The following is a 14923-nucleotide window of genomic DNA, read 5'->3' as shown; positions in this document are numbered from 1 at the left end:
TGGTTGTTAGATCACTCAATGTTGAAACTGATCCATTTCGTCCATGTGAAGATCATGAAGATATTCTTGGACAAGAAGTACCATATCTTAGTGCAATTGGAGCTCTTATGTATCTTACAAATTGTACAATACCTGACATTTCTTTTGCAGTTAATTTGTTGGCAAGGTTCAGCTCTGCTCCTACCAAAAGACACTGGAATGGGATCAAACACATATTTCAATACCTTCGAGGAACTACTGATTTAGGATTATTTTATTCTAACGAATCAAAACAAGATTTGGTTGGTTATGCTGATGCAGGTTATTTATCTGATCCACATAAAGCTAAATCTCAAACTGGATATGTATTTCTAAATGGAGGTACTGCAATATCATGGCGTTCTCAAAAACAAACACTTGTTGCTACATCATCAAATCATGCCGAAGTGATTGCATTACATGAATCTACTCGGGAATGTTTTTGGTTGAGATCAATGACACAAATCATTACTGATTCTTGTGGACTAGAACGCGATAAAAGTCCAACAATTATCTATGAAGATAATACAGCTTGCATAGCACAGGTGAAAGAAGGGTATATCAAAAGTGACCGAACCAAACACATACATCCTAGATTCTTCTCATACACTCAAAATCTCATTAAGGACAACGAGATTGAAATGAGATATGTTCAATTCAGCAAAAACTCTGTTGATCTTTTCACGAAAGCACTTCCAACTGCTATTTTCAGAACACACGTTCATAACATTGGTATGAGACATGTTCAAAAGATGTAACAACTGAAGCGATGTCTACTTGAGGGGGAGTCAACTCCATGCTGCACTCTTTTTCCCTTAGCTAAAGTTTTTTTCTCACTGGGTTTTCTTTAGCAAGGTTTTTAACGAGGCAGTAACTTACAGTTGATCTTCAACAAACAAAATTGCTATCCAAGGGGGAGTGTTATAATATATAAATATATATATAAATGGATAGTCAATTATTGATACACAAAAGTAATATTATTGTATTACCTAAACTTGTGATATTTTTGCTATAAATAGCCATGAATGCAAGCATTAAACTTGCACCATTTTCTCATATTTACAAAGTGTTTCTTTCTTTCTCTCCATTATCATCTTTGTTCTTACACTTCATTATTAGCATTCTTAATCAAGAATCAAACCACTAAAGGTAGTTATAAGCCTACTGAATTATAATATCAAGAATCAAACCACTAAAGGTAGTTATAAGCCTACTGAATTATAACAGAAAAGTCATTTTAATGGAGGTTTTAAAGTTGAAAATGGTAATATGAAAGTACCAGGAAGGAGATGACATATTAGCCCCACTATATTAAATATTTCATGTTAAACCCCTGAATTTATTTATATAACTCAATAAGCACCCACTAGTTTCTATTTTTTTTATTAGATGTCTCGTTAAAAACCTACCAACTTATAGTTTAATACGGCGTAGTAATTTCAGTCAAATTTTCAACTTAACTTTTGTTGAGTCGTTTCATTTCATTTTTATGTAATGGACTTATGACATAACTAAAACCACGTATATATTAAATAAAATAAGCTACTTCATAAATTCTCTTTGGAATATTGGTTTTGATTATTGTCTACTAATTACTCCGTATTTGATAAAAATAACAAATATCGTGATCGTGATAATTTTTTCAATGTTCATAAATATAAAAATTAACATATTAATCATCTATTTTCAAACATCAATGACGTAAGATTAAAGTTATAATAAAAATGGTTTGTATAGTACGCAAACACTTTATATATGTATTATTAAAGTTAGTCGTATTAAGCTATTTTGTAATTATTAATTTTCGTAAGATTAACCATTTTGTATATTACTAGTAATTTGACAATATTATATGCCAATTTTTATTTTAAAATAATTGATAATTAATAAGTAAATAAATTTACACCCGGAAGTTAGACTTCATTTTATTTTATATTTAGAATAAAAAAAAACCACAACTTCTTTTATACCATTAACCCATACAAAAATTGATCATTGTAAAAAAAAAAAGGTAACTTTTAAATAGCGTTTAACTTTTTAGTAGAGGTTTAGGGTCGTTTATTACCGTTTATCCTTTTAATTTTCAATCAAAAATTTTGTTATCAAATCGCAAAGTTGATCGTGAAAATTTTGTTTGTGCTACCACTGACAAAATATTTTAGATTTGCGACTGACCATTATGATTTGATTTATAAATTTCTTATGCGCATACTACGCATATAATCGACAACCATCACAAAGTTCTAAAGTAAATTAATGTTTTAAAGTTACAAAGCCAAAACACTAGCTTTACTTCTATTACCTTTAAAACCACCCTTATTTTACCCCAGTTGTGATCATGCTCTAATCTAATAAGTTCGTAATGTAATTTTATAATCCCACCAACCCAAATTAATTGTACATATTTCCTTTTCCACTTGTGATCATACTCAAATCTATAAGTAAGTTTGCAATGTAATTTTATAATCCCACCAACCCAAATTAGTTGTACATATTTACTTTTTTAACTGTCCCAAAATAATAGTCAATCTTTCATGTTTGTTAATAAAATTTGATTAGCCGGCATGTTAATAACAATACTTTTTCTAAACTATGCAGTTTTTAGTGGATGTTAAATTTAAATGATTAGAGTAATCGTCATTAATTCCTAAATTATGAATAAATAAGATTGACTATAGTTTATTTAGTTTCTAGAGTCCATGCATTTTAAGTACTATTAATAAGAAGAGCCCGGGCCAACATCTCATCAACATATCATATTCTCTTTATCACACACCATGGCTCAAATTCTCCAAAAACAAATTTACATCATTCTTACCATTTTCCTATTCTCATTTCTCACTGAAGGAGAATCTAAACAATTCGCAACAAGTTTATCACAAAAATCACTTCATTTAAAAAAAGAGAAGCTAACACACATTCACTTGTACTGGCATGACGTAACCGGTGGTGATCATCCCACGAAGGTGACGGTAGTTAAGGCGCTTGACAACACCACAAATACTTACTTTGGTTCTGTGTCGGTGTTAGACGATGCTTTAACCGTCGACCCGGGAGTTAAATCCAAGATTGTGGGAAGAGCTCAAGGGATGCACGTGGCATCCAGCCAAGAGAATTTCTCTATAGTTATGGCTTTGAGTTTCGAGTTTACTGGTGGGGAATACAATGGTAGTAGTTTGAGTTTATTAGGGAGAAACCAAGTCGTGTACCCAAAAAATGAAATTCCGATTGTGGGTGGGTCTGGGGTTTTTCGATTTTCAAGTGGTTATGCAATCATGCAAACATATAAGTTCATTCCGAATCTCTACGGGATCTTAGAAATGGATTTTTATGTCCTCCATTATTGAGACACTAAAGAATAGACGGTTTGATATGCGTGGTTGGTTAACTTCGTCAATTTGGATTGACAAATGTTTTTGTTTTACGTATGATTTGTAGCATTTTATGATCGAATTGTAGAATAATTTTATGTTATGTGTACGGATTGTGGCGTTTTACGATTGAATTAAATTAAATAAGTTGTTTTTCTTGTTCTATATGAAGAAATATGTAATATGTAATGTAATTTCAGTGTTTTATTACGTTCATTATAGGGAAAGTTTCATACCTACCAAAGTTACATAAACGTCAGATTATATGATTAAACATAAATGGTTAATTACATGTAATATTTTGAAAAAATAGTATTGCTCTAGAAGTAACAACTACTGCAAGGTGTATTTAAAGACGGGTAAATACAATTTTTTTTCGATTATACTTTTCGGTTCAAATACTTTCCCTTGACTTTTTAAGTCAATCTTATACAACTTTCGCTTTAAATAATTTTTTTATTCATATAATTTTAAAGACGAATATATTTTAAAGCCGAATGCATTCATATAATTTTCATCAAATATATATATATATATATATATATATATATATATATATATATATGGGTAGGATCAAGAGAGAAGTAACCATTCGGGGGGAAGCGGGGGGAAACGAATTTTTTTTTTTTTTCGTTTTTTGAAAAAACTTTGTTCACGAACATTATAGATGAGATGAAAATATGAACATTTAGTAGAGACACTTTGTGATAAATGTTTTTATTTTGGCGGGAAAACGCACGAAGAAGTAATATATAACAATTATCGTGTTTTTCGAGCATATGTTGAGGTTTTAGCTATTGGGGTTTAGATATTAGGGTTTATAGGGTTTAGATGTTAGGGTTTTGAAATTTAGGGTTTAGGGTTTAGATTTAGGGTTTAGATTTAGGATTTAGATTGAGTTTTTAACACGAACGGTTTAGAGTTTAGGGTTTAGGGTTTAGGGTTTGGTGTTTTAATAAACCCAAAACACCAAACCCTAAACCCTAAACCCTAAACTCTAAATCGGGCTAAATTTTACTTCACAAAATATGAAAAAAAGACGTTCATATTCTTCACGAACAATATTATCTTGAATGTTATTTTTGTCGATCGTTTTCCCGCCTAAATAATGACATTCATCACGAAGTGTCTCTTCTAAATGTTCATATTTTTGTGTGATCTTGATGCCGGAAAAAAAAATTCCAAAAAAACGAATTTTTTTTTTTGCTTCCCCCCGCTTCCCCCTATTGGTTACTTCCCCATTGATCCTGCCCCTATATATATATATATATATATATATATATATATATATATATATATATATATATATATATATATATATATATATATATATATATATATATATATATATATATATATATATATAATATAGGGGCAGGATCAATGGGGAAGTAGCCAATCGGGGGGAAGCGGGGGGAAGCAAAAAAAATAAAAAATTCGTTTTTTTTGAATTTTTTTTTTCCGGCATCAAGATCACACGAAAATATGAACATTTAGAAGAGACACCTCGTGATGAATGTTATTATTTAGGCGGGAAAACGATCGACAAAAATAACATTCAAGATAATATTGTTCGTGAAGAATATGAACGTTTTTTTTTTCTTCATGTTTTGTGAAGTAAAATTTAGCCCGATTTAGAGTTTAGGGTTTAGGGTTTGGTGTTTTGGGTTTATTCCATAAACCCAAAACACCAAACCCTAAACCCTAAACCCTAAACCCTAAACTCTAAACCGTTCGTGTTAAAAACTCAATCTAAATCCTAAATCTAAACCCTAAACCCTAAATTTCTAAACCCTAATATCTAAACCCTATAAACCCTAATATCTAAACCCCAATAGCTAAAACCTCAAAATACGCTCGAAAAACACGATAATTGTTATATATTACTTCTTCGAGCGTTTTCCCGCCAAAATAAAAACAGTTATCAAAAAGTGTCTCTACTAAATGTTCATATTTTCATCTCATCTATAATGTTCGTGAACAAAGTTTTTTCAAAAAACGAAAAAAAAAGTTTTTGCTTCCCCCCGAATGGTTACTTCCCTCTTGATCCTACCACTATATATATATATATATATATATATATATATATATATATATATATATATATATATATATATATATATATATATATATATATATATATATATATATATATATATATATATGGGAATTAACCAATCGGGGGGAAGCGGGGGGGAAGCAAATTTTTTTTTTTCATTTTTTTTGGAATTTTTTTTTCCGGCATCAAGATCACATAGAAATATGAACATTTAGAAGAGACACTTTGTGATGAATGTTATTATTTAAGCGGGCCGGAAAACGATCGACAAAAATAACATTCAAGATAATATTGTTCGTGAAGAATGTGAACGTTTTTTTTTCTTCATGTTTTGTGAAGTAAAAATTTAGCTCGATTTAGAGTTTAGGTTTTGGGGTTTAGGGTTTGGTGTTTTGGGTTTATTCCATAAACCCAAAACACCAAACCCTAAACCCTAAACCCTAAACCCTAAACTCTAAACCGTTCGTGCTAAAAACTCAATCTAAATCCTAAATCTAAACCCTAAATCTAAACCCTAAATTTTTAAACCTAATATCTAAATCCTAATATCTAAACCCTATAAACCCTAATATCTAAATCCTAATATCTAAACCCTAACATCTAAAATCTCAACATACGCTCGAAAAACACGATAATTGTTATATATTACTTCTTCGAGTGTTTTCCCGCCAAAATAAAAACATTTATCACAAAGTGTCTCTACTAAATGTTCATATTTTCATCCAATAAATAATGTTCGTGAACAAAGTTTTTTCAAAAAACGAAAAAAAAATATTTTTTTTGCTTCCCCCCGATTAGTTACTTCCCCCTTGATCCAACCACTATATATATATATATATATATATATATATATATATATATATATATATATATATATATATATATATATATATATATAGAGAGAGAGAGAGAGCGAGAGAGAGAGAGAGAGAGAGAGAGAGAGAGAAATAATCAAGAGGGAAGCACTTTTTTGGGGGGAAGTAATTTTTTTTCATTTTTTTCGAATTTTTTTTCAGGCATCAAGATCACATGAAAATATGAATATTTATTAAAGACACTTTGTGATGAATGTTATTATTTTGGCGGTAAAACGCTCGAAAAAAATAAAAACATTCAATGCATTGAATATTTTGATTCTGAGTTTTTTTTAAGCGGTTAGAAATTAGGGTTTAGAAATTAGGGGGTTAAAAATTATGGTTTAGCTATTAGGGTTTTGAGTTTAGAAATTAGGGTTAAGGGTTTAAAATTTGGGTTTAGATTGAATATTTTAACACGAACGGTTTAGAGTTTAGGGTTTAGGGTTTTGGGTTGAGGGTTTACGGAGTAAACCTAAAATCTCTAAACCCTAAACCCTAAATCGGGCTAAATTCGAAAAAAACACTTCACATAAGATGAAAACAAAACGATGCAAATAAACTTAGCAGCAAAACATTCAATGCATTGAATGTTTTTATTTTTTTCTTCAAGCGTTTTCCCGCCAAAATAATGACATTCATCACGAAGTGTCTTTTTTAAATTTCATATTTTCATCTAATCTATAATGTTCGTGAACAAAGTTTTTTCAAAAAACGAAAAAAAAATATTTGCTTCCCCTTTCCCCCAAAAAAGTGGTTCCCTCTTGATTATGACTATATATATATATATATATATATATATATATATATATATATATATATATATATATATATATATATATATATATATTATATAGGGGCAGGATCAATGGGAAAGTAACCAATCGAGGGGAAGCGGGGGGAAGCAAAAAAAACAAGATTTCATTTTTTGAAAAAACTTTGTTCACGAACATTATAGATTGGATGAAAATATGAACATTTAGAAAAGACGCTTCGTGATGAATGTTATTATTTTGGCGGGAAAACGATCGACAAAAATAACATTCAAGATAATATTGTTCGTGAAGAATGTTAACGTTTTTTTTTTCTTCATGTTTTGTGAAATAAAATTTAGCCCGATTTAGAGTTTAGGGTTTAGGGTTTAGTGTTTTCATAAACCCAAAACACCAAACCCTAAACCCTAAACCCTAAGCCCTAAACTCTAAACCGTTCGTGTTAAAAACTCAATCTAAATCCTAAATCTAAACCCTAAATCTAAACCCTAAACCCTAAATTTCTAAACCCTAATATCTAAACCCTATAAACCATAATATCTAAACCCTAATATTCAAACTCTAATATCTAAAACCTCAAAATACGCTCGAAAAACACGATAATTGTTATATATTACTTCTTCTAGCATTTTCCCGCCAAAATAAAAACATTTATCACAAAGTGTCTTTATTAAATGTTCATATTTTTATCCAATCTATAATGTTCGTGAACAAATTTTTTTCAAAAAACGAAAAAAAAAAAAAAATTTTGCTTCCCCCCGCTCCCCCCGAATGGTTACTTCCCTCTTGATCCTACCACTATATATATATATATATATATATATATATATATATATATATATATATATATATATATATATATATATATATATATATATATATATACCCATCCATAAAAAAACCTATTTAAACACTGTAGCAGCACACTGACACCTCATTCATTTTGTGTTCTTGCGATTTTTTTTTAGTTTTCGTCTTTGAATTAAGCACCTTTCGATCTGTCCCCTTAACGTGGATCGGCATGTGACGGGATCTCATTGGCTGAAATGGATAGGTATCAATTTGCCAGCACCTGTTTCCATTGATCTCAATTGCTAGAACAGATAATTATCAAGATGCCACAATCTGCTTCTGTTTTCCACTCTACCTACATCAGCAATCGACACCTCTTGCTTACACTACCAGCAGATATCCTTCATAATTAACACTAGAACCACAATTTCTATCAACAAATTTATCTTTTCTTCGTGACAGTGGCGGATCCAGGATTTTTTTCACTGGGGGCAAAAAAAAACCGTAGCAATATTTTTGGGCAAAATATGGAGGTTTTGGGGCAAAAATTTGAGATTTTTAGACAAATTATGGAGGTTTTGGAGTAAAATTTGAAGGTTTGTGGGCAAAATTTGAAGGTTTTTGAGCAAAATATGTAGGTTTTGGGGCAAAAAAAAAATTTCACCGGGGGCAAAGTCGAAAAATCCAAAGTTTTTACATTGAAAACTGAAAATTCACTGGGCGCGGGCGCCCTACCCTGCCCCCAAATAAGTCCGCCCCTGTCCCCACATAAGCTTTTCAATATGATTTAATGAATCTTATGTCATTAAATCTTTGGGGAGGGATGTCAGTAATGTTTAAACAAAAATGGGTTAAGCGTCTTTGCTCGGAGTATGCTATTAAAATTTTAGGTATTCAAGAAACGAAGGTCGTGCAGTTGGATCACTTTGCGATAAAAGAAATGTGGGGTAACTTTCACTTTCAAGTGGCTGCCTCAAGTGCTTCTGGTCGTTCAGGGGGAATTGTTACGGTATGGGATCCGAGCTTCTTCTAGCTGTAGGGTTATCTCTTTCTCAAATCTTCTCAACTTTGAAGGTTTTTTCTCGGGTCAGACTACACCTTTTTTTTGCTAAATGTTTATGCTCCACAATCTAGGGTTCTCAAACGTCAATTATGGATGTATATTCGCTCCTTCATGGATACAAACTTCGAAAATTTCATTATCTTTGGCGACTTTAATGAAGTTTGGTACGCGCACGAAAGATATGATGTTCAATTTATACAATCCGAGGCTGATGAGTTCAATGATTTCATAATATCTTCACATCTTGTTGATGTTCCCTTCGGTGGCAGAGCATTCACAAGGGCTAATAAGTCGTTCACCCAGAGATCGTTACTTGATAGATTCTTGGTGACTAACGGAATTTTAGATTTGTGGCCTTCTGTCACAGGTACGATTCTTTCAAATTTGTGGTCTGATCATTGTCATATTATTCTCAAGAGCGAAATGTTAGACTATGGTCCTATCCAGTTCAAGTTGTTTTACTCCTGGTTCGATGATGAAGGTTTTGGCGAAGCTGTTGCTAATAATTGGAATGATAATTCTATCGCATGGAATTCCAATCCTCAAATCCGGTTTAAAGATAAACTAAAGCATGTGAAAGAAGTTCTAAAATCATGGCACAAATATCATAAGATTAAGTCTGAAGCGGCTAAGAAAAATATGTTAGAACGGCTGGAGTTCATCGATACGCATCTAACCAAAAACGGGCAACCAAACAGTCTGATTACCGAGTGAGCTACTATTTTAAAAGATTTGAGTATCATAGAAAAAAAGGAAGTAGATTGTACAACTCAAAAACTTAGAAGAATGGTGCATAGTTTAGGTGATGAAAATTCTTCATTTTTTCACACGTCGTTAAATAGAAAGCGGAAAAAAGTTCAAATTACGGGTGTTATGCATAATGGGGATTGGATCACTACTCCTCCTCACGTTAAAGAAGTTTTTTTCAACTTCTTTGTTCACAAGTTTTTGCATATCGATAATGATTACATTGCTACTCCAAGTTCACATATTCGTATGCTTTCTCAGTCAAATTCTTTAAAGATATGTATGGAAGCGTCAGATGAGGAGATTAAAAATGCAGTTTGGTCTTGTGGGAGCAACAAATCCCCCGGGCCTGATGGGTTTTCTTTTAAATTCGTGAAACACTTTTGGGATATTTTGATAGAGGATATTTACATGCTTGTTCGCCACTTTCTCGACTCATGTTCTAATCCTAAAGGATGTAATTAATCTTTTTTCTCTTTGATTCCGAAAAAAGAGAACCCCATTCATGTTCAGGATTTTAGGCCGATTAGCCTGATTGCGATCCAATAAAAAATTATTACAAATTCTAGATGGTGCTTTATTGATAAATGAAGTGGTAAACTAGTGCAAGAAAAGAAAGAAAAAGGTGATGCTTTTCAAGGTTGATTTTGACAAAGTGTTTGATTCCATCCATTGGGATTATATTTGGTCTATGATGCAATATATGGGGTTTCAAAATAGATGGATTTCATGGATTCGGGCTTTCTAATCTTCCTCGAAAGCTTCTTTATTGCTTAACGGAAGGCCTTCATCTGAATTTTTTGATTGGGTGCGGATTACATCAAAGGGATCCTTTATCGCCTTTTTTATTATTATTGGAATGGAGGGCATACAAGCTGCAATCCATGATGCCACTAATGTAGCCTTGTACTACCCAATTCCGATTGGTTCTATTAATAACCATCATAATTTTTCGCTTTCTATGTATGCAGATGATGTAATGTTTATGGGAGAATGGTGTGCATCCAATGCCACGAATCTTATTACCATCTTAGACTGTTTTTTTGCAGTTTCTAATCTTAAGATAAATCCTCAAAAGTCATTACTTTATGGCGTAGGGGTGCATCAAAGTGAAGTTGATACTCTATCTTCTTCTTTAGGTTTCTTTGCGTCGTCTCCTTCGTTTTATCACTTGGGGCTTCCGGTTGGTTATAATATGAAACGTTTAGTAATTGGACTCCCATTATCGGAAAGACTAAAAAACGTCTCTCCTTTTGGAAGGAAAATATGCTCTCTATAGGTGGTAGGCTCACTTTAATCAAGTCAGTATTGGGAGCGATGGGAACTTATTATTTTTCTATGTTTAAAGCCCCAGCTAACGTCATCAAGAAACTTGAGTCTTTGCGTGCTTCTTTCTTTTGGGGTGGCAATGATAACGAAAAAAAGATTTACTGGGTTAAGTGGCGTCTTATTCTTAATCCTTTGGAGAAAAGAGGGCTCGGCGTTGCTAGTCTTTCTTCTCTTAACCTTGCGCTATTGTATAAATGGAGGTGGAGATTTGTTTTGAATTGCAATTAGTCATGGGTCGATATCATTAAAATCATTCACGGTCTAAAAGATGGATCTAATATGCTCCATGCTTCTATTCCCGGAGTGTGGTGTGACATTGTTAAGTGCATTGATCAGATTCACGAATCTTATTCTCTGATATCTAACTGGTTACGCATCCGAGTGGGCGATGGTAGGCTTGCCAAATTCTGTTTGGATCCATGGGTTGATGACATGACTTTGGCCAACAGGTTTCCAAGGTTGATGGCTCTTGATAACAACAAACATTCTTTGGTTATTGATCGAGCTTCTCAATTGGGTTGGATCTAGAATTGGCGTCGACCACCCAGATGTGGGATTGAACAATCCCAATTGAATGAACTTATTTCCTTACTATCTCAGTTATCTATTTCACAAGACCGTGATAGTTGGGTCTGGACGGTAGACTCCAATAATACATTCTCGGTTTCAAGCGCAAGGTGTTTGATTAATAACGGTAAGTGAAATGTCCCGTTCATATCGATTATAAACGTTTCATATTAATTGATTTCATTGCGAGGTTTTGACCTCTATATGAGATGTTTTTCAAAGACTGCATTCGATTTTTAAAACAACCATAACCTTTATTTTATCGATAAAGGTTTAAAAGCATTATGAAGATTAGCAAATAATGATAATCTAAAATATAGCATTTACTCACGACCATTACATAATGGTTTACAATAATATTATAAAACAATTTAAGTTCTTCGAATGCAGTTTTTAAACAATATTATACAAGCATGCTGACTCCATTTCTTGTCTTTAATTAGCATGCAACAGCGGAAGCTCTTAATAGTCACCTGAGAATAAACATGCTTTAAACGTCAACAAAAATGTTGGCGAGTTACAGGTTTAACCTATATATCAAATTGTAATAATAGACCACAAGATTTTATTTCCATTTTTCATAAACATCATGCATGCATATAGCAATCTGCATAAAAATCATTCATATGTTGAATACCTAGTAACCGACATTAACAAAATGCATATAGAATATTCCCAAAACAGAAATTCATCTGTATTAATAACTCGAAGTACTAAAGCATACCATTTTGCAGTATGGGGGAGATAGTGCTCGTAGATCTACCTTTAGGATTCGTGTCAATTAGGGTGTCTGTTCCCTAATTCTTAGGCTACCAAGCTAAAAGGGTGATATTCGGTATTCATAATCCAACATAGAATGTAGTTTCAAGTACTTGTGTCTATTTTGCAAAACATTTACAAAACTGCATGTATTCTCATCCCAAAAATATTTTATAGTAAAAATGAGACTATAACTCACTTTCACGTATTTTCACTCCGTCGGAAAATAAGACTTGGCCACGGGTCGATTCACGAACCTATAATAAATATATACATATATCAAAGTATGATAGAAATATATTCATACCATATTTTATTACGTTTTAACGATTTAAATTTGTTAAGATAATAGTCCAACGTTAGTAGTCCACAATTAGTTGTCCACAATTAGTAGTACATAAATAAATCAGTATATATTATCTCGAAGCAATCCACAACCCAGTGTATACAAGTCTCAGACTCGATCACAACTCAAAGTATATATATTATTTTGGAATCAACCTTAACCCTGTATAGCTAATTCGATCATTACCGCATATAGAGTGTCTATGGTTGTTTCAAATAATATATATAGATGACGTCGATATGATATGTCAAAATATTGTATACGTGTCTATGGTCTATCAAGATTACATAATATATGTTAGAATACATGTATAATACAATATAATTTAGTTAAGTTATAGTTAGTATAGATTTGTTACAAAGTTTCACGTAGCTAAAACAAGCAAAATTATCCGATTTTGTTTTACCCATAATTTCTTCGTTTTAAATCTGTTTTGAGTGAATCAAATTGCTATGGTTTCATATCGAACCAAAAATTAATAATCTAAACAGAAAAGTATAGGTTTATAGTCGGAAATATAACTTACAAGTTATTTTTGTAAGAGGTAGTCATTTCAGTCGAAAGAATGACGTCTTGATGACAATTTTGAAAAACATACTTTCACTTTGAGTTTAACCATGATTTTTGGATATAGTTTCATGTTCATAAGAAAAATCATTTTCCCAGAAGAACAACTTTTAAATCAAAGTTTATCAAAGTTTATTAATTATCAAACCCAAAATAGCCCCCCGGTTTTACTACGACGGCGTATGCCCAGTTTTACGGTGTTCTTCGTGTTTCCAGGTTTTAAATCATTAAGTTAGAATATCATATAGATATAGAACATGTGTTTAGTTGATTTTAAAAGTTAAGTTAGAAGGATTAACTTTGTTTGCGAACAAGTTTAGAATTAACTAAACTATGTTCTAGTGATTACAAGTTTAAATCTTCGAATAAGATAGTTATATATATATATATATATATATATATATATATATATATATATATATATATATATATATATATATATATATATATATATATATATATATATATATATATATATATATATGAACATCATTACTACCTCAAGTTTAGTAGGTAAAGCTAATGGAAGTGACAAGAAATGATCTAGCTTCAAAGGATTCTTGGATAGCTTAAAAGTTCTTGAAGTAGAATCATGACACAAAAACAAGTTCAAGTAAGATTTCTACTCGAATTAAGATTGTTATAGTTATAGAAAATGAATCAAAGTTTGAATATGAGTATTACCTTGATTAGAGAGATAACCTACTGTAAGTAACAAAGGTTTCTTGATCTTAGATGATTACTTGGAATGGATTAGAAAGCTTGGAAGTAGACTTGTAACTTGAAAGTGTTCTTGATGTGTTCTTGAGTAGTTATTTTGTAAGTTGATCTAGCTTAGCTAGATTGAGCTAGATTGAGCTAGATTATGATGAAGATGATGAAGAACACTTAGAACACTAAGAGAGGAATTGAGAGAGAGTAATTTGATGCATGAAAGTTGAATGAGAAAGTGTTTGTGGTGTATGCTCATTCACGTGAAAATGCACCAAGGATATAGGCTCTATAAGTTTGTAATTTTGTGAGATATTTCATGCTAGATGTTAAATGATGGTTCCCAAATGTGTAGGTGACTCATTAAGGCTGCTAAGAGCTGATCATTGAAGTATATATACCAATAGAAAATACATCTAGAAGCTGGGTATTGTACGAGTACGAATACGGATGAATACGAGTAGAATTGTTGATGAAAACGAATGAGAATGTAATTGTGACCAACTTTGATAAGTATGAGTATTTTGATATGTGTCCTGAAGTCTTCCAAAAGTGTATTAATACATCTTAATACACTACATGTATATACATTTTAACTGAGTCGTTAAGTCATCGTTAGTCGTTACATCTAAGTGTTGTTTTTGAAACCTTTAAGTTAACGATCTTATTTAATGTAGTTAACCCGTTGTTTATTATATCTAATGAGATGTTAAATTATCATATTATCATGATAACATGGTGTATGAACATATCTTAATACGATATATATATTAAAATGTCGTTACAACAATAATCGTTATATATATATATATATATTTGAACATATCTTAATACGATATGTATATTAAAATGTCGTTACAACAATAATCGTTATATATATATATATATATATATATATATATATATATATATATATATATATATATATATATATATATATATATATATATATATATATATATAT

At 31.4% G+C, this 14923-nt stretch overlaps 2 protein-coding genes across 2 annotated transcripts; both read left to right on the top strand.

The window, feature by feature from the left end:
• Positions 1–2798: 2798 nt before the first annotated feature.
• Positions 2799–3368, top strand: LOC139875898 (dirigent protein 7-like). Its single transcript, XM_071863194.1, has one exon. It carries the CDS (start codon positions 2799–2801, stop codon positions 3366–3368), a length of 570 nt encoding a protein of 189 aa, XP_071719295.1.
• A 6351-nt stretch (positions 3369–9719) lies between these two features.
• Positions 9720–11237, top strand: LOC139875897 (uncharacterized). Its single transcript, XM_071863193.1, has 3 exons — positions 9720–10137; positions 10652–10863; positions 10941–11237. Exons 1-3 carry the CDS (start codon positions 9720–9722, stop codon positions 11235–11237), a joined length of 927 nt encoding a protein of 308 aa, XP_071719294.1.
• Positions 11238–14923: the final 3686 nt, after the last annotated feature.

This window comes from Rutidosis leptorrhynchoides, chromosome 11 (assembly GCF_046630445.1).
Source record: "Rutidosis leptorrhynchoides isolate AG116_Rl617_1_P2 chromosome 11, CSIRO_AGI_Rlap_v1, whole genome shotgun sequence".
NCBI lineage: Eukaryota > Viridiplantae > Streptophyta > Magnoliopsida > Asterales > Asteraceae > Rutidosis > Rutidosis leptorrhynchoides.
Note: the sequence above shows the minus strand (reverse complement) of the source record. Positions and strands in the feature narration are given on the sequence as shown.